The sequence below is a fragment of the Blastomyces gilchristii genome (assembly GCF_000003855.2).
Source record: "Blastomyces gilchristii SLH14081 genomic scaffold supercont1.3, whole genome shotgun sequence".
Classification (NCBI taxonomy): domain Eukaryota; kingdom Fungi; phylum Ascomycota; class Eurotiomycetes; order Onygenales; family Ajellomycetaceae; genus Blastomyces; species Blastomyces gilchristii.
In genome coordinates this window covers 2,275,301-2,301,629 of record NW_003101680.1, presented here as the reverse complement: position 1 = coordinate 2,301,629, position 26,329 = coordinate 2,275,301, and the positions used below count along the sequence as shown (strand labels likewise).

General features: G+C 31.8%; 3 protein-coding genes and 1 pseudogene across 4 annotated transcripts; 2 read left to right on the top strand and 2 right to left on the bottom strand.

The window, feature by feature from the left end:
• Window positions 1-4,513: 4,513 nt before the first annotated feature.
• BDBG_16511 (uncharacterized protein) lies at window positions 4,514-4,780 on the top strand (the record flags this gene model as incomplete). The annotated part of the gene is made up of 1 exon (XM_031724454.1): window positions 4,514-4,780. The coding sequence occupies one exon, from the start codon at window positions 4,514-4,516 to the stop codon at window positions 4,778-4,780; it is 267 nt and encodes an 88-aa protein (XP_031576948.1).
• Window positions 4,781-21,691: 16,911 nt separating this feature from the next.
• BDBG_16510 (uncharacterized protein) lies at window positions 21,692-23,267 on the bottom strand (the record flags this gene model as incomplete). Its single annotated transcript, XM_031724453.1, has 3 exons — window positions 22,932-23,267; window positions 22,491-22,652; window positions 21,692-22,251 (listed from the first exon to the last, which is right to left on the bottom strand). The coding sequence occupies exons 1-3, from the start codon at window positions 23,095-23,097 to the stop codon at window positions 21,692-21,694; spliced, it is 888 nt and encodes a 295-aa protein (XP_031576947.1). The 5' UTR covers window positions 23,098-23,267.
• A 37-nt stretch (window positions 23,268-23,304) lies between these two features.
• BDBG_16509 (uncharacterized protein) lies at window positions 23,305-23,912 on the bottom strand (the record flags this gene model as incomplete). Its single annotated transcript, XM_031724452.1, has 2 exons — window positions 23,305-23,837; window positions 23,876-23,912. 2 exons carry the CDS (start codon window positions 23,910-23,912, stop codon window positions 23,305-23,307), a joined length of 570 nt encoding a protein of 189 aa, XP_031576946.1.
• A 1,200-nt stretch (window positions 23,913-25,112) lies between these two features.
• BDBG_16508 lies at window positions 25,113-25,201 on the top strand (annotated as a pseudogene). The gene has a single exon. The product of its transcript is annotated as a tRNA-OTHER (tRNA).
• The last annotated feature ends 1,128 nt before the right edge of the window (window positions 25,202-26,329 follow it).

The window sequence follows — 26,329 nt, the reverse complement described above, 5'->3', positions numbered from 1 at the left end:
TCTTGAGAAAAAGATAGATTTAATATACTGTATAATAGATGATTGAGACTTAAAAATAGATGAAGAAGTTATCATTCTCACTGTAAGATTAGCAGCAGTATTCATCATTGAAGATGAATATATATAATATCTCTTTACAGATTATAACAATGTCTTTTCAGAAAGAGAAGCAGTGAAGTTTTCTGACATCAAGATATAATATAAGATTCATTTTGAAGATAATGTAATAATACTGTATAAGTCTCTTTATAACTTATCTGTAAAGAAATTGAATGTTCTGTATAAATATCTTGAAGAAGCATAATTAAAGAACTGAATATACTTATTAAAGAGTCTGACAGAGACATCTACACTCTTTGTACTTAAGAAGAATAATAGACTACATCTATGTATAGACTACAGAGGTCTTAATAAGATAACAGTTAAGAATTACTATTTATTACTGTTAATTAATAAGATGATCAATCAATTATCTGAAGTAAAGATATTCTCAAAGATTGATATACAGAATATCTATTATAGAATCAGAGTTAATGAAGATAATGTTTGAAAAACAGCTTTTCATATTAAGTACAGTAATTTTGAATATCTTGTTTTATCTTTAAATCTTTATAACACTTCAGTCATCTTTCAAATCTATATAAATAAGACACTGCAGAGTCTTATTAACATCTTCTGCATAGTATATCTGAATAACACTCTAATCTTCTTAAAATCAGAGAAAGAATATGATACTCATGTTTGAGAAGTATTGAGTTACTTAAGACAGTATAAACTCTATACAAACACTGAAAAATGCTCATTCTACATGCAGAAGATTGATTTCTTAGATTATATTATTAAGATAAATGACATTTCAATGAATAGAAGTCAGATCTTTATCATTGAGAACTGATCAGCACTGCAGATGTACTGTGAGATGCAGATGTTTCTAGAATTTATAAATTTCTACAGATAATTCATCTATACATATTCACAGATTACTGTCTCTCTTACAGATCTGTTAAAGAGAAGTGTGAAAGATAGAAAAATAAAACTATTTATTCTCACTTAAGATACTATGCAGATGTTTACAGAATTGAAATAAGCTTTTACAGATATTACAATACTGAATCACTTTAATTCTAACTTACTCAGTCAGTATGAGACTGATGTATTCAGAAATGAAATCTGTGAAATCTTTTCACAGTTGACACTGAAGATCTTTCAATATTAAAAGAATCAGAGAATAATCACTTCTGAGAAAATAGATAATGAATTGTCTATAAGAGAAGACTTTTTCACAGAGTCTATAAGACATTATAAATAAAGATCAGTGATCTTCTTCTTTAAGAAGTTATCACTCACATAGAGAAGGTATAATACTCATGATTAGAAGATATTAGTAATTATTGAATTCTTTAAAATCTGATAATATTATCTTCAGAGTAGTAAGTATTCAGTGTAAGTTCTCACTGATTATACAAATCTGTATTACTTCTTGATAACAAAGAGCTTGATAGAATGTTAAGTCAGATGAGCAGAGCTGCTTTTAAAGTATGATTTCTATATTCAATATTATTCAGATCAGCTTAATCTCACTGATATACTGTTTAAACAGTCTGATTATAATATTATTGATACAGAGAAGAATTCTATAAAAGAACCTCTGTCATCACTGTAAAAGAAGCTAGCTGCAGAGAGTTAGAGTTCTCTGAAGCTTGAGAACAGTATTAGTAAGACAGCTGCATGACTCAGTATAGAAGATGAAAGAATACTCAGGTCTCTGTAGAGAACTGATACTGAAGATCATGAGCTTCTTATATTATATCTTACAATTATTAAATTATTAAAGAATGAAATAGTCTATAATCTTTCAACTCAACTACTTTTGAAATTCATTAATAAATTACAGAAGAAGAACATCTCTACTGCAGCTTGAATTCAGAAGTTGAAGAAGAAAGAATTCAGTTTAAACTTGAAAGAGACAGACTCTGAGCAGAGCAGTGCTGCTAAGAAATCAAGTCACTGATAACTAGAAGAATGTGAACTTCTACTGCTGAATAATTCAGTCTTCATTTCTTATAGTAGAGCAGTGTGTCAGAAGTTATTGAGAATTCATTATAATGATTTTCATGCAGAGCACTTCAGATTAGAGAAGATTGAGAAGCTTTTAAAATATAAATACATTTGAGACAAGCTCTGAGCAGATGTCAAAGAGTATATTAAGACTTACAATGTCTATCAAAGAATAAAGATCTTATAGTATAAGTAATACAGTAAGTTAGCATTACTGTCTGTTTTAAAGAACTTATGACAGAATTTATCAATGAATTTCATAGTTGATCTGCTGAAGTCAACAAGAGTTAAAGAATATAACTTAATTTTGCTCATTATTAATCACTTCATGAAGATAATTAGATATATCTCTACTTATAAAAAGATTAAAGCCTGTGAATTGACTGACCTGTTTTTAGATATTATTATTCATAATCACAGTGCTTTAAAATTGTTAATAATAGATTGAGAATTTCTCTTCATCAGTAAATACTGATCAGCTTTTTACTATTATCTTATGATAAGATATCTCCTCAGTACTGCATTTCATCTGCAGATAGATGATCAGACTGAATGTCAGAATCAGACACTAGAACAGCATTTTTAAGTGTTCTATTTATATTATCAGAATGATTAGCTCAAACATCTTCTGACTGCTGAATTTATATATAATAATACAAAGAATGCAACTTTAAAAATATCTTCTTTCTATGCTTATTATAAATATAATTCTTTGTTACTCAGTAATGTCATGAACAATATTTTAAAGAGAGAAATAAACAGTCAGAATGTTGAACAGATACAGAGAATAGAGTATTTCTCAGTATCAGAAGTAAAAGTGAGATTGAAACTTTTAAATAAAATTCATAAGAAGATGATGAAAAGTATTCACTGCACTCAGAAGTGATAGATAAAATACTATAATTAAAAACATCTTTCAATGAAGTTCTTGATAGAGAATCAAGTACTACTTTCAGTAAAAAATATTAAGACAATGAGACTGTGTAAGAAGCTCAGTAAGTGATGACTAGAATCTTTTCTAATAATAAGAGTGATGAGTAAGCAGATATATAAGTTGAAATTACTCACAGAATTGAAATCAATTTATTCTGTTTTTCACATTTTCTATTTGAAGCTCTATAAGTAACATCTCAGAGTAAAGCTGTCTCAGCTGAATAACATTGAGATTGAGAGTGATACTGAATATCTTGTAAAGAAAATATTAAATAAGTGAATATATTACAGTAAGCTTTAATATCTTATGAAATGAAAAGATTATTCATTGTCAGAGAATTCATGAGAACTGCTTGAGTATTTGAAAAATGCTGAGAAAGAGATTACAAGTTATAAGACAGCTAGTAGAGACTGCTCTGTTATACATCAGAGATATTAAGTAAGAAATACTGCTTAAGACTTCTTATTTTTCTCAAAGAGTATTTTTAGAGATGATCTCACAGTGATAAGCTGACATCTTATAAACTCTATAACACTCTTCTTCTATTTTCTCTTAAAGAATTTTTTAGAAGTTTAATAAGACTATACAAGTGTAAAATTTCTGAAGCAGTTAATAAGAAAAGAAAGAAATATTTAAAATTAATAAAAAAGATTAATATTATCAATCTACAGGCTGCTGCTATTCTAATGAGGTCACAGCCTGCTGAAAAAGTAAAAAGAGAGAATTTCAGAGTCTACTCATCAATAATCATACTCTTATTAAACTCATTCTCTATCATTGATGTCTTCAGCACTGATATCTTTATCTGTTAAGAAGTTAACACTGTGATACTGCAGAGAAGCATGCTGTAAAAGAGCATGAGAAATACTTAAAGTATCAACTTATCAATTTATAAAGCATCTCAGTTATCTGCTTTAATTAAAGTAAGATTCTCTTCAATCAGTGATTAATCTCTGTAATACTTTCAACAGCAGTATTAGCTGATCTCTTCTTAGAATCAGTCATTCTGAGATGTTTTTTCATCTCAAAGACTCATACTTTCATCTTCTTTTACAGATGAGCAAGAGAAATCTTCTCAGTCTTAATAAAATTTATCAACACTTAAAGCTCTGAGACTCTCACTCTGTACTGCTTGAGTATCTGAGCTTCTTATCAGAGTCAACATGACATCTTCTTATAGAGTAGATAATACTTACAGAGAGACAGAAGTTATTGTTACAGATATAATAAAAATAACAGAAGTGAGAGAAGAGATAAATGTATAAGATTCTCTTCTTCTTCAGCTGCTTAACACAGTGTAGATAAATAGCAGTGCTGATCAGAGACTGCACTGAAGCCTTCTTATAGAGAGAAGATAAAGAAACTGCAGAACTCTGCAGACTCAACTTAGCAGTATTTCAAGCAGAGCTCAGATATGCTGTAAGAGAAAAACTACAGATTAAGCTTTTTAAAGTCACTGTTCTCAGAATCAAGCTCTTTCTGAGTTTCTCTCTGAATAATTACACAGGGTTATATACCATCATGTTGACTGAGAGAGAAGGTGATATCACAATGATGATGAGAGAAACAGAGAAAGAACTGAATACAGACAAATTAATCAGTAGAAGAGATAATATCTCACTGCAAGATACAGTGACTATCACTGCAGTTATAAGAGAAGTAGAAGAAGAAGAAGAAGAAGAAGAAGATATGACAATGAGAGCAGCGCTTCTGCAGTCTGTTGACACTGCTATCTCTGTCTTCAATCAAGCTTTCTTAACAGCTACAGAGATCACAGCTGCACTATGAAGACATTTACTCATTAGAAAATGTCAGAATAAGTTCTTTATTATTCTTCAAGAACAATACTCTTATACACTCACTATTACAATTGAGAGAAGAGAAAGAAAAATGTTTCATAGAGAAGAAAGAATCTTTTTAAAAAATTCTATCACTACTGTTAGCTTTATCTCTAAAACACATTACTTTTGCAGAGAATTTTATATATAGAATGAAATATAATGAGAGATCTGTAAGTCACTTGTTAACTATATTTTTCACATTTCAAATTAATATATAAGAAACTCACTTATCATATATTTAATTTAAATAAAGATGAGAAAAGAAAGATCTACACAGTCAGCAGAAAAACTCATCTATTTCTTTATATTATATACAGCACATACACTGTTAAATCAGTTGATAATTATTGCTATATAACAAAGATAATTTCTAATCTGATAATCTTGAGAATATCAGAACTATACTCTTAAAGAGAAGAGTATTATTATACTCTCAGCTGTATCAAGATTCTGCTGCAGTTTCACACAGCTTATTGCTTTCATATGAATAATTTTATCTCATCTGAACTGGTTTTCAATCACTCTATAATATCATTTAAATATATTATAGAAAGATCTGATTGATGAATATGAGAATCTCACTTCTATATAAGATCAGCAGATTACTCTTTCTTAATAGTGTCACGCTCCCGGCCGCGCCAAGGCCCCGTTGCGGTTCCACACGGCTCATCACTTCCATGCGGATGATTTCATTCTGTCTGAACCGGTTTCCAACCACTCTATGACATCATTCAAATATATCATAGAAAGATCGGATTGATGAATATAAAAACCTCACTTCTATATGAGGTCAGCAGATTACTCTTCCTTGGCAATGAGATGTCACTGAGGTATCACTTCAGCTATTCTCACTCATGAAATAAGAGGAGAGTATTCACTCATTATCTATATAGAATAGCTAGATGCTGGCTTCTTATCAAAGAAGTCAGTGATTTGTTTTTCTTCTACTGAAATATATACAAGAGTTACTGCATGTCTTATACAATCTTCTTAGTATACTAAGTATCATATCTGTGATATTCTCATAATAACTCTGTAGTCTATAAGCTTATTATTCAAGTAAGATAGTTAAGCTCACTTATACAGCTTCTTAAATAATTATCTCTATATAATACTGTTAACTAGTCATTACTTCAGTTCTATCATGTTACAATTTGAATCACTCAATCTGATTATAAGTTTAAATCAGTTAAGCTCTAACAGACTGATATAATCTCATACACTCATACTGAGACTGATCTAACTTCACTCTCTGAGAGAAACATCACATCATTTTCTAGAGTGTGTACACCTTTATCTCAGCAGAAATCTGAGATTTCTGAAATCACTGCACATTTTGACATGAGCTCTTCAACTGCTCTATCACTGTCACAGCCTCTACACATCTACATCTATTATGAAGATAGAGAGATTAAGATCAGAGATTCTTCAAGATATAAGAGAAATATATTGTCTGAATTTCACAGCTTTATCTGTACTCTGAAATCAAAATTCCATCTTAATCTGAGCTAGTATAATACTCATGAGATATAAGTAATATATGCTATCAACTTTCTTGAAGGCATCTCTGCAACTACTTGAACTATTAAGAAGAGAGAGCTTAAGTATATCAATACTATCATGACTTGAAAAGAATTCAAGAACTTTCTACTGAATCAAATCAAAGATCACTATAACTGTGACTTTACAGTGATACAGCAGTTCAACTTATTACATTAATAAGATGATGAGAATTCTTCTGATTTCAATGTAAGATTTGAAGAATATTGAGAGAAATTAATCAATGATTTGAATCAATTAAAAACACAGCTTTATCTTATAAAGCTAACTCACAAGATGCAGACAATAATATCACAATATCAGAGTTTATTAATCAATTACACTGAGCTTGTTAATCTGGCTTTCTGAATCTATTTGAATAATCAATTCTCTGAGAAAAAGGCTAATAAGACTTCTTCTAAGTAATTAATAACAGAATCTAAACAGTGTTATAACAGCTTTAGTGCAGAGAAAGTAAAGAAGAATTTCAAGTATTCTAATTCTTCACTCACTGCAAAGAAATGCTAAAAAAGATTTGATAAAGATCTCTATTTCAACTGCAGAGCTGATGATCACTATATCAGTGATTATAAGAAGTCAAAGAAGAAAAGAAATTAAGAAGATATCTTCTCAAAGTTGACTTCTCTTCTGACAAACATATCTGTAGAAGATAAAGAAGAGAAAGAAATAAAGAATTGATAATTCTTATATCTTTAAGTTCATGTTATGATTACAATGTATGCTCTGAATAAGAAGATATCAGTGAGATATCTACTTAACTTCAGAGTGAATGCTAACTTCATATTCTATTCTTTTTCTTTGATAAAGAGTTAAAAGAAGATAGATCTGTCAGATCATATAAAATTTACTGATGAAATGAAATGTCACTGTTTTAGCATAATTTAAGCAAAGTGTGTGACTACAGACTCAGAAGAAATCTTCAAGAAGAGCAGTCTGCTCCTTCATACAGTCAATATCATAGATGAGAATGTCATTCTAGATCTTTCATAATTGAGAGAAAACAATTCTCTCATTAACTGAGTTATTCAGATGTGATGATATCATCTCACTAATAAAGAGACAGTAATAGAGAAATCTGAAGAGTTTCATCAGAAGAATCTTGAGAAAAAGATAGAGTTGATATACTGTGTAACAGATGACTGAGACTTGAGAATAGATGAAGAAGTTATCACTCTCACTGCAAGATTAGCAGCAGTATTCATTATTGAAGATGAATGTATATGATATCTTTTTACAGATTTTAAGAATGTCTTTTTAGAAAGAGAAGCAGTGAAGTTTTCTGATATCAAGATATGATATAAGATTTATCTTGAAGATGATGTAACAGTGCTGTATGAGCCTCTTTACAACTTATCTGCAAAGGAATTGAATGTTCTGCACAAATATCTTGAAGAAGCACAATTAAAGAACTGAATACACTTATCAAAGAGTTCAGCAGAGATGTCTATACTCTTTATACTTAAGAAGAATGATAGACTATGTCTATACATAGACTACAGAGATCTTAATAAGATGATAATTAAGAATTGATATTCATTACTGTTAATTAATGAGATGATTGATTGATTATCTGAAGCAAAGGTTTTCTAAAAGATTGATATACAGAATATCTATCATAGAATCAGAGTTAACAAAGACAATGTTTGAAAAATGACTTTTTGTACTAAGTACAGCAATTTTGAATATCTTGTTTTATCTTTTGATCTTTGTAATACTTCAGTCATTTTTCAGATCTATATAAATAAGACACTGTGAGACCTTGTCAATGTCTTCTGCATAGTATATCTGAACAACATTCTAATCTTCTTGAAATCAGAGAAAGAATATGATACTCATGTTTGAGAAGTGTTGAGTTACTTAAAACAGTATTAACTCTATGTAAACACTGAAAAATGCTCATTCTACATGCAGGAGATTGATTTCTTAGATTATATTATTGAGATAAATGACATTTCAATAAATAGAAGCTGAATCTCTGTCATTGAGAACTGGCCAGCACTGCAGATATACTGTGAGATGCAGGTGTTTCTAGAATTTACAAATTTCTACAGATAATTCATCTATGCATATTCACAGATTACTGCCCCTCTTACAGATCTGTTAAAGAGAAGTGTGAAAGACAGAAAAACAGAATCATTTACTCTTACTCAAGACACTGTGCAGGTATTTGCAGAATTGAAACAAGCTTTTACAGATATCATAATACTGAATCACTTTAACTCTGACTTACTCAGTCAGTATGAGACTGATACATCTGAGAATGAGATCTATAAAATCTTTTCACAGTTGATATCAGAGATCTTTCAATATTGAAAGAATCAGAGAATAATCATCTCTGAGAAAACAGATAATGAATTATCTGTGAGAGAAGACTTTTTCACAGAGTCTATAAGACATTATAAATGAAGATCAGTGATCTTCTTCTTCAAGAAGTTATTACTCATGCAGAGAAGATATGATACTTATAATTAGAAGATATTAGTAATTATCAAATTCTTTAAGATCTGATAATATTATCTTCAGAATAGTAAGTACTCAGTGTAAGTTCTCACTGATTATACAAATCTGTGTTACTTCTTAATAACAAAGAGCTTGACAGAATGTCAAGCCAGGTGAGTGAAGCTGCTTTCAGAGTATGATTTCTATATTTAATACTGTTCAGATCAGCTTAACTCTGCTGATACATTATCTAAATAGCTCAATTATAATATTGTTAATACAGAGAAGAATTCTATAAAAGAATCTCTATTATCACTGTAGAAGAAGCTGACTGCAGAGAGTTAAGATTCTCTGAAGCTCAGAAATGATGCTGATAAGACAGCTGTGTGACTCAGTATAAAAGATGAAAGAAAACCTGAATTCTCACAGAGAACTGATACTGAAGATCATGAGCTTCTTATGTTATATCTTACAATTATTGAATTGATAAAGTATGAAATGATCTACAATCTTTTAATCTGACTACTTTTGAAATTCATTGATAAGTTACAGAAGAGAGAAAGAATTCAGTTTGAACTTGAAAGAGACAGACTCTGAGCAGAATAATACTGCTAAGAAATCAAGTCACTGATAACTAGAAGAATATAAACTTCTACTACTGAATAATTCAGTCTTCATCTCTCATAGCAGAGTGATGTATCAGAAGTTATTAAGAATTCATTATAATAATTCTCATACAGAGCACTTCAGATTAGAGAAGACTGAGAAGCTTCTAAAATATAAATATATTTAAGACAGACTTCAGACAGATGTCAAAGAGTATATTAAGACTTATAATATCTGTCAAAGAATAAAGATCTCACAGTATAAGTAATACAGTGAGTTAATATCACTGTCTATTTCAAAGAGCTTATAACAGAATCTATCAATGAATTTCATAGTTAATCTGCTGAAGTTAACAAGAGTTAAAGAATATAACTTAATTGTAATCATTATTAACTACTTCACAAAGATGATCAGATATATCTCTATTTATAAAAAGATTAAAGCCTCTGAATTGACTGATCTGTTTTTAGATACTATCATTCATAATCACAGTGCTCTGAAATCATTGATAACAGATTGAGAATTTCTCTTCATTAGTAAATACTGATCAGCTTTTTACTATTATCTTATAATAAGATCTCTTCTCAGTACTGTATTTCATCTGCAGATAGATAATCAGACTAAACATCAGAATCAGACATTAGAACAGTATCTTTGAGTGTTCTATTTATATTATCAGAATGATTGACTCAAACATATTCTAATCACTGAATTCATATATAATAATATAAAGAATGCAATCTTAAAGATATCTTCTTTCTATATTTATTATAAATACAATTCTTTATTATTCAGTGACATTGCAGATAATATTTCAAAGAGAGAAATAGATAGTCAGAATGTTAAATAAATACAGAGAACAGAGTATTTCTCAATATTTGAAGTAAAAGCAAGATTAAAACTTTTGAACAAAATTCATAAGAAGACAGTGAAAAGTATTCACTGTGCTCAGAAGCAGTAGATGAAATACTATAATTAAAAATATCTTTTAATGAAGTTCTTAATAGAGAATCAAGTACTACTTTCAGTAAAGAATATCAAGATAATAAGACTGTGTAAGAAGCTCAGTGAGTAGTGACTAGAACTTTTCTCAGTAATAAGAGTAATAAGTAAGCAGATATATAAGTTAAAATTACTCACAGAATTGAAATTAATTCATTCTATTTTTTACATTTTTCATTTAAAGCTCTATAAGCAATGTTCTGAGACAGAGCTGTCTTGATCAGATAATATCAAGATTGAGAGTAATACTGAATATCTTATAAAGAAAATATTGAATAAGTGAATATATTACAGCAAGCTTTAATATCTTATTAAATAAGAAGATTATTCATTATTAGAGAATTCATGAAAATCACTTAAGTATTTGAAAAATACTGAGAAAGAGATTGTAAGCTATAAGATAATCAGTAGAGATTACTCTGTTACATATCAGAGATATTAAATAAGAAATACTGCTTAAGACTTCTCATTTTTCTTAAAGAGTTTTTTAGAGATAATCTTATAATAATGAGTCAGTATCTTATAAGCTCTGTAGCACTCTTCTTCTATTTTCTCTCAAAGAGTTTTTTAGAAGTTTAATAAGACTACACAAGTGTAAAATTCCTGAAGTGATTAATAAGAAAAGAAAGAAATATTTGAAATCAATAAAGATTAATATTATCAACTCATAGATCACTGCTATTCTAATAGAGCTGCAGCCTGCTGAAAAAGTAAAAAGAAGAATCAGAATCTACTCATCAATAATCATACTCTTATCAAACTCATTCTTTATTATTGAAGTCTTCAGCACTGATATCTTTGTCTGCTGAGAAGTTAATACTGCAGTACTGCAGAGAAGCATACTGCAGAAAAGTATGAGAGATACTGAAAGTATTAACTTATTAACTGATAAAGCATTTCAGTTATCTACTTTAACTGAAGTGAGATTCTCTCTAATCAGTAATTAATCTCTGTGATACTTTCAATAGCAGTGCTGACTGATCTCTTCTTAAGATCAGTCATTCTGAGATGTTTTTTCATCTCAGAAATTCACACTTTTATCTTCTTTTATAGATGAGTAAGAAGAATCTTCTCAGTCTTGATGAAATCTATCAATACTTGAAGCTCTGAGACTCTCACTCTGTACTGCTTGAGCATCTGAGCTTCTTGTCAGAGCTGATATAATATCTTCTTGTAGAATAGATAATACTTACAGAGAGATAGAAGTCATTGTTACAGATACAACAGAAACAATAAGAGTGAGAGAGGAGATAGATATACAAGATTTTCTTCTTCTTCAGCTGCTTAGTACAGTGTAGACAAGTAGTAATATTAGTCAGAGACTGCATCAGAGCCTTCTCACAGAGAGAAGATAAAGAAACTGTGAGATTCTACAGACTCAACTTAGCAGTATTTCAAGCAGAGCTCAGATATACTGTGAAAGAGAAACTATAGATTAAGTTTCTTAAAGTCACTGTCTCTGAACTCAAGCTCTCTCTGAGATTCTCTCTGAATGATTACACAGGGTCATATATCACTGTGTTGATTGAGAGAGAGAGCTGTAAGAATAAGTACTCGCAGGCGATTATTCAGGTGTTTACAGCTTGGCGTGATATATACTGTTAACTACTAGAAGTATTCATGATAGAAAGATAAAATATAGAGATTAAATGTATAATAGTATTCAAGCTGAGTTATAAATAGTATTCATGAACTTTAGTCTATATAGTTGTATGTAGCCAAGGGCCGCTAGCTCTATTAATTATGTGAGAGATAGAAATAGAGATAAAGAATCTGTAAGAAGTGAAATTTCTTACATATCTCTCTCTCTCTAAGACTTTGTTCATGAAGTCTTTCACTGAGTGACTTTATAGAATCAGCTCAGCACTGCAGTGATACTCACTAAAAATTCTTTATATCTATAAAAATCTCAGTGAGGAAAAATCCCTTGTTACTATGAAGAAAAAAGAGTCTGTTACTCAGTTTCTTATTCTGTGAGATTCTTTATAATCTACAGATTCTTCTCTGACTATTACACAGATTCATCTCATATCTTTTATATAGAAGAGTTTTAGTTAACTCTTAATCATTTTTATGAGATTCTTGTGTAATCATTACACAGATTCATCTTACAGATAAATCACTCTCTATAAGATTACTCTTATTAAAGAGAAATATTTGTGAGTTAATCTTTCACTTATTCTTATAAATTATTGTTCTTTGATACTATAGAATTATGAGAAATTTTTCATTCTTTCATTAACTCTATAGAATTATAGAATCAAGATGTTCACAGTCTGTAATCACTCTTTATAGTTATATAGAAAGATTCAGATCTGTAATTTATAATCACTCTTATTTATTAGAGTAATCTGACTATTCTGTGAGATCACTTATAGTGTAAGCAAATCTCTCTAAAGTAGTATAAATATCTCAGATCTGTCTGTGAAATCTCATCTTCTTTTCTCTTTTTCTATAACAGCTCTTATTCTTATAAACTGTGAGTATTCTCATTCATCTATGAAGTGTTTTCACTTAGATGATAGAGAGAGAGTGTTTCTGACAATATCTATATATTGATTCAAGAACTTCTCAAGAATAAAAATTTCTTTTTCAAATTTCAATATCTTTGTAAATGATGTCTGACTACTGCTGAGCTTCTCATGAGCATCTCTGCAACTTCTCTGATTGCTTTTTATCAGCTGATGAAGCAGGGGTACTGTCACTTATAACTGTGTCTTCATCTCCTTCAGCCCTGCCATCACACCTGATCTTCAGGCCAGCGGCTCACCTCATTTCTTCCTCAGACCAGTCTCTGGCTCTAAGCAGTGTAGTTCCTCTCTTTGCTGTAAGTCTTCTCATAAGTAATTTCTTACAGATTCTAGCTGACAGTTCTTGTGAAGCTTTCAGTGTTGTCAGTGTCTTCTGCAGTCCTGCAGGCCTACAATCACTCCTCCCCTGCCTGCACAATCTCTGACCAGGCATATGCAAATATGCCTAGGTTTCTCATCAATGATTCTCACACTGCAGCGCATTTCCACAATTCCATTGTCAATGAGAGATGAATCCTCAGGTACCCGCAAAATCTGAGTAATCAAGGCAATGTGAATGCCATGAATTTGTGACAGGAGTTGACCTGGGCAGATGAGCTCTCTCTCCGCGTCCCAATTGTTTCCGGGCTGGATACTCCAGCACAACTGGGGGAGTGAACACAGCTTCGTGAGAGGTATCTGGTCACACAGCCGGGCTTGCGAGTCAATTTCAAATGCAAACTCGCAAAAGCTTTTATAGATTGTGGTTTGATAAGTGGCCTTAAGTGATCACAGCTTAAGGAAGTTTCTTTTTAGTTCACAGGTGTCTCTGAAGATCATGTCTAGAGACTCAGTTTAAGAGTGTTTGTAAGCAGTAAGCATTTCTTGTAGAAAAATAGCTTGATTCTGTGAGAGATGCTCAAGAATGTTCTTCACTGAGATTAATTTATTTATGAGTTTAGAGAATTTCTCTGTCACAGATGCAGAGAATGATGTTTCATGAGTGATTGATAAGTTCTCTAAGACTTCTTTCACAGAGATTATTCATGATTTGAGTGACTGCTTCTGAGTGTCTGCAGTAGAGTTTACAGAGATTGAAGCATATAAGTTTCTAGTTCTTTCAGTCATAATGAGTGATTACTGACTGACTGAGCTTGAAATGTAAGAATAAGTGCTCACAGATGATTATTCAGGTATTTGCAGCTTGACATGATATGTACTATTAACTACTAGAAGTATTCACAGTAGAAAGATAAAATATAGAGATTAAATGTATAATAGTATTCAAGCTGAGTTACAAATAGTATTCACGAACTTCAGTCTATATAGTTGTGTGTAGCCAAGGGCTGCTAGCCCTATTGATTACACAAGAGATAGGAATAGAGGTAAAGAATCCGTGAGAAGCAGGATTTCTTACAGGGGCGGTGTCACAACAGCAGTGAGAGAGGTATAAAATGAACTGAATATGAATGAACTGATCAGCAGAAGAGATGACATCTCACTGCAAGGCACAGCAACCACCACTACAGCTGCAAGAGAAGCAGAAGAAGATATGACAATGAAAGTAGTACTTTCACAGCTTATTAACATTATCATCTCTGTCTTCAACTGAGCTTTCTTGACAGTCACAGAGACTGCAGTCACATCATGAAGACATTTATTTACTAGAAAAATATCAGAATAAGCTCTTTATTATTCTTCAAGAATGATACTTTCATGCACTCACTGTTGCAATTGAGAGAGAGAAAAGAAAAATGTTTCACAGAGAGAGAGATCTTTTTGAAAAATCCTGTCACTACTGTTAGCTTTGTCTCTAAAACACATCACTTTTACAGGGAATTTCATATATAGAATGAAATATGATAAGAGATCTATAAGTCACTTATTAACTATGTTTTCTTCATCTCAAATTGATATATAAGAAACTCACTTATCACATATTTGATTTGAACAAAGATGAGTAAAGAAAGATCTACACAGTCAGCAGAAAAACTCATCTAGTTCTTTATATCATGTGCAGTACATACACTGTCAATTGATTGATAATCATTGCTATATAACAAAGATAATTTCTAATTCAGTAATCTTGAGAGCATAGAGACTATGTTCTTAAAGAGAAGAGTATTATCATACTCTCAGTCACATCAAGACTCTGTTACAGTTTCATATAACTTATTACTTTCATACAGATGATTTTATTCTGTTTGAACCAGTTTTTAATTACTCTATAACATCATTCAGATATATCATAGAAAGATCTGATTAATAAATATAAGAACTCTGCTTTTATATAAGATCAGCAGATTACTCTTTCTTGATAATAAGATATCACTGAGATATCACTTCAGCTATTCTCACTTATGAAATGAGAGAAGAGTATTCACTCATTATCTATATAAAATAGCTAGATGCTGACTTCTCATCAAAGAAGTCAGTGATTTGTTTTTCTTCTACTGAAATATATATAAGAGTTACTGTGTATCTTATACAATCTTCTTAGTATACTAAGTATCACATCTGTGATATTCTCATAATAACTCTGTAGTCTATAAGCTTACTATTTAAGCAAGATAGTCAAGCTCACTTATACAGCTTCTCAAACAATTACCTCTATGTGACACTGCTGACTAGCCACTGCTTCGGTTCTGTCATGTTACAAATAGTGAGACACTGCTGAGATATTGCTTCAGCTATTCTTGCTCATGAAATGAGAGAAGAGTATCTGCTCATTATCTATATAGAATAGCTAGATACTGACTTCTCATCAAAGAGATCAGCAATTCATTTTTCTTCTACTGAAATATATACAAGAGTTACTGCATGTCTCATACAATCTTCTTAGTATATTAAGTATTATATATGTGATATTCTCGCAATAACTCTGTAGTCTATGAGCTTGTTATTCAAGTAAGATAGTTAAGCTCACTTATACAGCTTCTTAAACAACTATCTCTATATAATGCTGCTGACTAGTCACTGCTTCGGTTCTGTCATATTACAGTCAGTTGAAATTAGAACTGAGATGAGATTTTATATTCTCTTACATTTTAATAAATACAGTTAAAATAAATACATAAGATTTTTTTATTATTGATAATGATAAAAATGTGTTTAATCTTGATTTAAATCAATATATTTTATATGAGAAGTATACAGAAGTTATTAATTAAAAAAATAGTTTATATAATGAATTATTAATTATTATTTAATCAGTTACTGATTATATTAAGTGTAGAACTTGCTTGTATTAAGATGTAGAGTATGCTAGCTAGCTATCTAGTAGGTGAGTGAGCGAATCTATAGTCACGTGACCCTCCGTAGGGCGGCGGCTCAATAGGCATGTCAACAGATCAGTTAATTATTTTCAAAATTTATTATATTAATTAATTAACAGAATATAAGTATATTTATAATATAGAAAATTAAGTATATAAATTTGATTTCTGAATACTCTACAATTCTATTATATAAATATATATATAAAATTAATATATAATTTTTTAAAAAGAAAAATGCAAAGAAATTATAACTCTTAATATAATTAAACTAACTATGTAACTGTATCTGAAATTAAAGTTAAACTTTATAATTATTATATTATTTAAAAGTTATTATTATTATTATTATTCTTCAATTATAGATGTATACAGTCAGAGACTATAACATCTATCTGAGAACTTTTAGTGCTCAGAGTTTTTCCTATATCTGTAAAGTTAACTATTATACATTCATCAATTTCAGATATGTAAAATCAGAAAATTCCAGCTCAGAATATAAAAACTGTTTATAAATTACAGTGTTTTAACATCTTCTGATACTTTGAAATCATTTGACAATATCATGACAAAGGAAAAGAGAACACAGTCTTAAAGATAGACATGTTAAATAAATAGATAGCAAGAAATTGAAAGAAAAAGATAAAGTAAAGAGAGACTGTAATAAAACAAATTATTAAAAGAGAGTATATAGCTGTTTTAACAGACTATATCTGATTGATTTTTTTCTCTTCATATTCAGATATTTCTGAACTTAGTCATTTTCTTATAGCTGCTTGAGTTTCTAATAAAAAGTCTATTAAGTATTTAATTTCTGTCTCAGTTGAGAATAAGAATCTCATATTTAATTAATTTAGATTATACTTCTCTTTCAATCTGACTCTGAGACTATTGTATAATATACAGTGTATTATAATATGCTCAGGTGTGGCGGGCTGCGCCCGATCAATCATATAGACTATTTCATTACACTTCACAGATTTCAATCACTTCATTCTTGAATGCGTACGCTCCGATTCTCGGCCATTCTCAATCACTGATCCTCGGCCGCCATGAACGCGTACACTCCGATTCTCAGCCATTCTCAATCACTGATTCCTCAGCTACTACAAATGTGTGTATATTCTTCCGCCCTGAAGCTCCACCGCGTACACCATCATATACACATATAAATATTCATCTCAATCACTGATTCTCACACTTTCTCTTTCTTTCCTTCTTTAATGTTTTTATCTTTGTTATATAAGATCTATAATATTATACTGATCTATTCAGTATAGGCCTCTCACACTATAAAAACATTCATTATCTTCTTATTAGAAAATAATTATTCATGCATTATCTTCTCATCAGAAATGATTATTTATCAAGAGATATTTAAATATGTAATAATATGTAAGAAAGAGAAAACATAGTTAAGCAGATACTGAGTTCTCAGATAGAAGCTTGCTCATTAATCACTCTAACTCTGTAATAAAGATTTTATAAGAGAATGTTAGTGAAAGATCTGAGAGTTCTAACACTCAGATATATGAGAATACAATTACATTTCTTCAGATTTCACAGATATTATACATCTGATAATTGATATAACTATGTCTAATGATAATATGAAACTCTTAAATACAAGTATAGATGTGATGTTACAGTGACTCTGAGTAATATTGAAATTATAACAGCAACAGATAGTAGATATACATGTGACTTAATAACTTCAATACAAAGAGATTCAATGATTAACTCATATGATTTCAACATTTATAGAATTAAATACAAAAGTACTGAAAGAACACTTAGATGCTTCTATATATTTTAATACTTCTACTCTCACTCTCTACTCATCATGAAGAATGAAAATGCTCATGAAACTGAGTGTAGATGAAGATTTCATCAGTTCATTAATCAATCAAAACTAGTATATTAATGAATGATTGAAGAATCATGTGAAACAGAAGTTTCATTCATGAATGAAAGCATGTAAATCAGTATTACAAACATCTGACAATATCATCAAATATCTTGATATTCTGTTTCAAGACACTGCTATGCAATAGAAAGTATTAGATTGATTACAGAGTATCTGACAGAGAAACACTTCTCTTACAACATTTATTCCTAACTTTGATATCAAGATCTTAGAAGCAGGTGATCAATCTTGAGAGAATCAAATGAAGATTAGCATGCTTAAGAAGATATTAACTTTTGAACTCTTACAGACTCTTATAAGTGTAAATGAAGACTCAACTTATAAAGACTTCTGCACACAGCTTCAGATATTGAATGATTGTCTTATCAAGCTCAAGAGTATACAGAACAGTGATAGAAGATGTTATATCTCAGTCACTTATACACTTACACTAAAGAATAACAATGATGCAGATGTCATGAACTGAATAGATTTAAATATCTATACATAAGCAAGAGTTTCTGCTGTTTGAACAGGCTTCTGAGTCCCTGAAATCACTCTCAAAGAAGTCACTGATTAATGTTAATGTGAAGTGTGTATTAACTGTAACTGATCAGAACACATTGCTTTCAACTGCTGATTAATCTATATATCTTCACACTTAAGAGAAAGATCAACATCTGTTCACATCAATCATGTTACATTAGAGAAAGATTCAGAGAATAACTATGAGAATGTCTCAGTGAAACAGAGAAAAAATTAGCTTCTGTTCAAATTTATAAACAGAAGCTTGAAGAGGTTGAATGATAACAATTTGAAGAGAAAATAACAATAGATGTAATTCTTATATCTACTGTAATTAATAATATGTATAATATAAAGACTATGATAGACAGCAGTCTATATCACTATGCAATGATTAAATCTTCAGTTGTGAGATATCATAATCTTCAGTGTATTCTCTTATCAAAACTTTGACTTCTTACAGAATTTAATGATTTAAAAGATGTTTGCATCTGTTACATGATGAAACTAAACATAGATATCAGAGAACATCAGTATAAAGACATCTATGCATATGAAGTTGATAATCTTAATTATAATCTTATATTAGAACTTGTCTGACTATCTGAACAAGACATCATATTAAATGCTTAAAACAGAAGTTTAATATTCTCTAACAAAGATAGAGTTCACAAGACTATGAATCTGACACAGATCTCTATCAACACCTATGAAATACTCAGAAAAAGAAGTCACTGAAAGAATCACTGACAGTAGAACTATATATCAATCTATTTCATCAGCCTGGTCAATATTAAAAAGACTCTAGAAAAGTTATTCTGTGTTATAATAACAGATTCTTGTACAAAACTCTCTTAATAATATCATGAATATCTAGATATCTTCTGACAAGATAATATTACAAATATATCTCTCTTATGAGATTCTGAAGTGAATCACAGTATCAAGTTAGAGAAAAAGAATGATAAGAACTTCAAATCACTATAAGACTCTCTTTATAACATGTCTTGAGATGAACTTGTTCTTCTTTGAAAGACATTTAATAATCTGTTGAATAAGAAATTCATATGTATTAGCAACTCTTTCACTGCAGTCTCTATTCTCTTTGCAAAGAAATCAGATGAAGAACTTCAGTTCTGTGTGAATTATTGAGAATTGAATAGATTAATAAAGAAAGATCATTATTCTTTATCTCTTATCAATGAAACACTAGCTGGTATTGAACAAGCTTAATGATTTACAAAGTTAGATATCATTACTGTGTTTCATAAGATTCATATCACTGAAGAAGATGAGTGACTTACAGCATTCTGAACATAATATAATCTTTTTGAATGAGTAGTCACACTCTTTGAACTGATCAATGCTCTCAGCACATTTCAGAAGTATATCAACTGAGCACTCTGAGACTTTCTTGATGAATTTATATCTGCTTATCTAGATGACATTCTCATCTTCACTGATGAATTCAGAAAGAAATATCAAGAGTATGTACAAAGAGTATTACAATAACTATGAGAAGTGAGACTATCAATTGATATTGATAAGTGTGATTTCAAAGTCAAGAGTACTAAGTACTTAGATTTCATCATAGAAGCTGGCAAGGAAATCCGAATAAATTCTGAGAAGGTCTCTGCTATTCTTGAATGAGAGGCTCTGCACACTATGAAAGATGTATAAAGCTTTATCAGATTTGCTAACTTCTATCAGCAATTTATATGAAACTTCTCAGATATTGCAAGATCACTTACAGATCTCATTAAGAAAGACTCAGTATTTCAATGATCAGTGAATGCTGAAGCTGTATTTACACAGATAAAGAAGATATTCATTAATATCTCTCTGCTGATAACATTTAATTCTGATTATAAGACAGTTATTAAGGCTGATTTCTCTGACTATGTGACAGAAGAAGTGATATTGTAATATGATGATAAAGATGTTCTACAATTATATGTTTTCATATCTAAGAAACTGAGTTCTGCTGAATGCAATTATGAGATCTATAATAAGAAACTTCTCACAATTATACACTGTTTAGAAGAATGAAACTCTGAACTTCAAAGTATCTCTGAATTTGAGATAATCATAGATTATAAGAATCTCAAATACTTCATGACTACCTGTAAACTCACTGAATAATAGATGCAATGATCTGAGTTTCTAAGCTACTTTTATTTTACAATACACTACTGCCTCAGCAGCCAGAACTTAATGACAGACACTCTCTTATGATGAGAATAAGATATGTCATCTGATATAACAGATACATACTGAATGAATCAAGAACACTGACTCTTAGATCTGAAGATATTGATTAATCAAGATAGAACAACTCATGACACTATATATACTTCTCTGATTAGAACATCCTCTCTTCAAACTGACACTGATGTTGATATCTTCACTTCCTCTACACTGAATGAACTGTGGCATACAGCAGCTCAGGCTGATAAACTTCTTCAGACTCTCACTGAAGCAGTACATCAAGAAGTATCTCAATTTCTCTCAGAACTATGTATAAGAACTGATATCTCAGAATATTCAATCAATGATAATAATACTCTACAATTCTGTAAACAACACTGAGTCTCTCACTCTGAATTCTTATACACTCAGATAATGCAAGAGATGTATGATATATGTATAACTAGTTATTCAGACTGTGAATAACTGTATAGAATGATCTTCTAAGAGTTCTATTAATCTGAGATATTAAACAGTATCAGATACTTCATCTGAAACTGCAACTACTGTTCTTTCATTATCTTATAAAAGAACTGTAGAAAAGATCTACTGAAATCACTCAATATTTCTGATAGAATCTAGTGAGATATAGTAATTGACTTTGCTATTAATCTATCTGAGAGTAAGAGTTATAGAAACATTCTGATTATTATAAATTGATTGAGCAAAGATGTAATATTGAAATCTTATAATAAGATAAATGCTAAACAAGTCACTGAAGTTTTTCTACAGAGTCTGTTCTATTGAATGTATGAATTACTAAGATTCATAGTATCAGATCAGAGCTGTCAATTTATAAGCACTCTCTGAAATAGAATCTGTCCAATTATCAGACACAGAACTCGCAAAGAGTAAAACAGCACGAACTCGCTCGATTTTTCGAATAAGAACCCGCCGATAGATCCATCGAAAAGCCCTCGATCATACGAGCATTCTGACCCCATCGCCGACCGCATACCCTGTGTGGTGGTGGAGTTATCCAGCCAAACGTGAACCGGACGTTGTTCGAAACTCCTGTGTGGGATTATCCCCCGTTCTCCCCTATCACACCACAACCCCGGGCCAAAGTGCCATACAAATTGTAAGGTGAAGAGACCTAGCCATATGCACCAATCTTCTCGATTTTGGAAGATCCCCGACCTGTAGTTGTGGAGATATCCGAGGAGCGACCTCCGCGAAAACCCTGTCCATCTTTGATGTTCCAAAACACCAACGCCAAGTCTCACCCTCGTACCGCCCTTCCCAATCTGGCCCATCCCCGGCAGAAAAATACAAAAAGATACCTCGGCGATAATATCAAGCACATAATGTGGAAGGTGTAAAGCTTGTGTGATTGAAAGGTTGCTAGCTTTGTGGGAAGTTATATGGTGGAAGGATTAGTAAGCCAGATCACGTGACCTCACACCCCCACTCACCAGAGTAACTATACACGATGCTATATACAAAATTCGCCTTCAAATCAAGTACAGGTACAAAAAATGACTGGAAAATGTGAAGTAATGAAAAACCAGTCATGATATACATCATTTTTATCCCCCTATCCCCCTATCTTCTTTATATTCTCTTTCCAACGTGTATATTTCAAACAGTTGACCTCTTTAACACAGGCCTTGTAATAATACTTCCATTCCATGGAAGCTTTGGCGCGTGTGAGGTTTTTCGGGATCGGAAGTGCAGTGATCTCGGGATCGGTGGGTAGGTCTTCAAGACTGTCCCTCACTGAAGATTCCCCCACTGTTGATTCCCCCACTATAGTGATATCCCTTGTAGATGTCGGAGGGTCATCAGATTCAACTGTGAGTTCCGGGGAGTTCAGTGTATTCTGCACTAAAAGAGTAGGTATTCTCGCGGAGATATCATAGTCAATTCACCAATTATTAGTGGGTACAAGAAATAATGGACACTCAGGTCGAATTTCCTCATCAATGAATAGATTATCAATTGATGGATCAGGAATCGCTGCAGTCTCTTGACAGGCTGCAGTGAGTAGGCCTGGTGTCTCTGAAGGAATCGCCGCAGCCGCTTTACAGGCCGCATTGGGTAGGACCTTCGGGTTGTGTGGAGTAGTCGGTATTGATGGATCGGCAAGATGGAGGTCCTCCTGGAAGATGACGTCCTTTGATATGTATAAACGCCCGTTGGAGGGATCCTTGTAACAGGCTGACACATTGATAACCTCTGCGAGGTTTGCCATCTGATAGGTCTCTGATTCATCTGTAATGAATAGTTGAGTTCCACCCTCACTATTCTTTTCCTTCTTTTCTTTGAATTCCTTTATCCTTGCAGTGTTGTAGATTCTTCAATTATCTGGAGCACTGTCTGAATTGGTCAATCAACAGGTGCCAAAGTGAGATCTCTCGCATTCAGAACATGTAGGTGGATTTCCCGATCCCTGATGGTTTCAGGAGCCCTCTTGTGAACTGTCACAACCATGTCCAGTACAGCCTCCACGGGCCGGATTCGATGTATTGTTGCTGGTAGTTGTTGTGGCTGTTATAGCTGTCATAGCTGTGTTGACTGCAGAATCTATATTCTGCAGATTCTTTTTATCTTTTGGAGGATCAAGCCGCGAACAGATTTCCTCCATGAGAAGATCAACATTCAATATCACAGCTGTGGATTTGGAATCCTGTATCTCCTCTATCTTCTTCTGAATGTAATTCCTCCAATTGTTGGGTAGAACTGAGTAGAAGATATCAAATATCCACGCATCTGAGGGGGGAGCATTCAACATCTTCAATTTTGTGATGGCGGACCGGAACTTATCAAAGAATGTGTGTAGATTGGTGACCTGTGTGTCACCAAGAGACATGAATTCCAGAACTGTCTCACAGTGTAACTGTGTTTTGAGGACAGAGTATTCCTGTTCAATCACATTCCATAGAGTATAAGCAATCCGATTTTCATCATACTTGAAGAAATGTGATCTGACACCTGCACTCAAGAAGTTTGAGATGAATGTGTAGAGCCACCGGTTTCTGGTGTCTCAGAATGATGCTCATTCATCATCTTTTTATAGAGAATTCTGAGTCTGTTGTTTCTCTATCATATATCAACACTGTGCATCAATCAGTTTCAATTTCATGAAGATGCTTCATGTGATGTAATTGAATGTATCAGTTAGACTGTTTGATCTCACAGTATTCTTGACATCTTTCTTGAATTGAGATATTGCCTTGCCAACACAGCTATCTGATTCATAAAGATTGAATTTCAACCTTTCACTGAGATTAGAATTCTATGTGACTGTACAGGCTGTTAATGTGATGACAGAATGATTATTAACATCTTGTGATTAATCTGTAGAGAATGAGAATCTCTGTTGATGAAGTTTTTTCAGTTGTAGTTCAAGTTCTAGAACTCTTTACTTTCCCTTGTTCATCTCTAGTATTATCTTGAGATGCTTTATCTGTTGGTCTGATATTGTCTTATCTGAATGATAGACATCTGAGTGTTCAATATTCTCATCAAGAGAACCAGCTTTATCAAGCTGTCAAGTAGATTGAGAGGCCGGCCTGACTGTGTCAGAAGCTGTATTCAAACCAGCTTTGAATTGAGAGAGTGTTATGAGATGTTCTTCAATGAAGCTTTTAAAGGCTTCAGAAGGATGTTCACTGGCAGAGTGTGAGTGTGAAGAATCATCATCATTAACTGCAACTGACTCAGTGAAAAGAACATGAGATTGCAAATATGTATGTGAGCGAGATTGTATTGAATCCGCCATCTTGATATTTGTTTATTGAATTCTTGATATTCATTTATTGAATTCTTGCCAATATTGTTCTCTTTTTTTTCTTGCTTTTTTGCAAATGTGATGCATTTTCTGCAAGCCTCTTTTTTAAGTGAGCAGTAGTATTATTGATTATCAAGATCTCAAATGCATTAATACTGATAGAATAAGATGATTTTAACTCCTGATGAGTGTATCGAATGAAGCAGTAGTTCAAATAATGAGTATATTGACAAGGAATCCTGAATTGGCAGCGATTTTGTGCAAAACAGGTCTCATAACCTGTGAAAGGTGTAAAGCTTGTGTGATTGAAAGGTTGCTAGCTTTGTGAGAAGTTATATGGTGGAAGGATTAGTAAGCCAGATCACGTGACCTGACACATAATCAATGAACTCTTCTGAAGTGCAATCTTCACAGTCTGTCGCCAGTGTATCTAGACTTCAACACCAAGTCTCACCCTTGTACTACCCCTCTCAATCGCCCCGGTGGCCGAATGGTTAATGCGGCCACCCGGTAGCACCTTGGCGTGGGAAACCAAGGCGCGTGGGTTCGAAACCCGCAGGGGATACATTAAATCCGGAACTCAAGCACCTCAGGTTTCTAATAAATACAGAGGTGTACAAATCGCTCCAATGAATTGCTCTATGTTCCTGGGCTGGGAAGTTATTATCGCATGTATCTAATTGTCACTCCTTTGTATTTTCCTATGTTCTTGTTATCTTGGTGTGGTCTCAACACCTGTATTTCCTCCTGTATAACCAACACTTGACCTGTATTTAACATCACGCAAGGACTCATCATAAGCTCCGCTTGCATATGAGTATAATGAAAGAATAATAATAATAATAATAACCCCTCTCAATCTGGCCCATTCTCAGCAGAATAATACAAAAAGATACCTCAGTAACAGCATTCAATACATAATCAGTGAACAACGAGTCAACAGCACATCAATAACTATAAAATCAGTATACTTCAAGGTCTGACTTAGCCTTTAATCTCTGTATAGTGAGATATATTAAATCTAGTTTTAATATCTCAATATTCAATAGATTCTGCAAGGGATTGAGAATAGCAACACTAGATTTCTATTGAATTTGAGAATTAACTCTATATTGATATAATCATTGACAAAGTCTTCTATTTTAAGATAGAAATAACCAGTTCCTCTACATTCTGCTGATAATATTTATATTATTATATAGAAACAGACTTATATTCTCTATAATATCAAGACTCTGAAGAGAGAAAGTCTTGATAGAGAGTATACAGTAGTGTATATCTTAGCAGTTTCTATCTCATTCTTCTGCAGCAGTTAATGCAAAAAAAAGATCTTAGAAATAGTTTTTTACTTCTCTTGAAAAAGTAAGGTGTTTTTCTCTGGGTTTTACACAATATTCTTACAAAGAATTAAAAACAGAGTTGTTTTCTGTCATAATTTCATATTCTTTTAAGTAAGAATTACTTTTTCAGTGACTGAAGAGCTTTCATTAATACTTAATTCTTTTTTATACTCTTTATTAACTGATTTGAGTTGCACACTTGTTGTGTGAGAAGAATTGAATGATTTAGAATAAAATTGAATAGTTTTAATCAATTTCTCTGTAAAAAATTGATTTATTTTTTGTCAGTTTTTCTCTCAAAAACTGTCATATTATCTGATTTATTATCAATTGATATCATACTTTTTCTCACT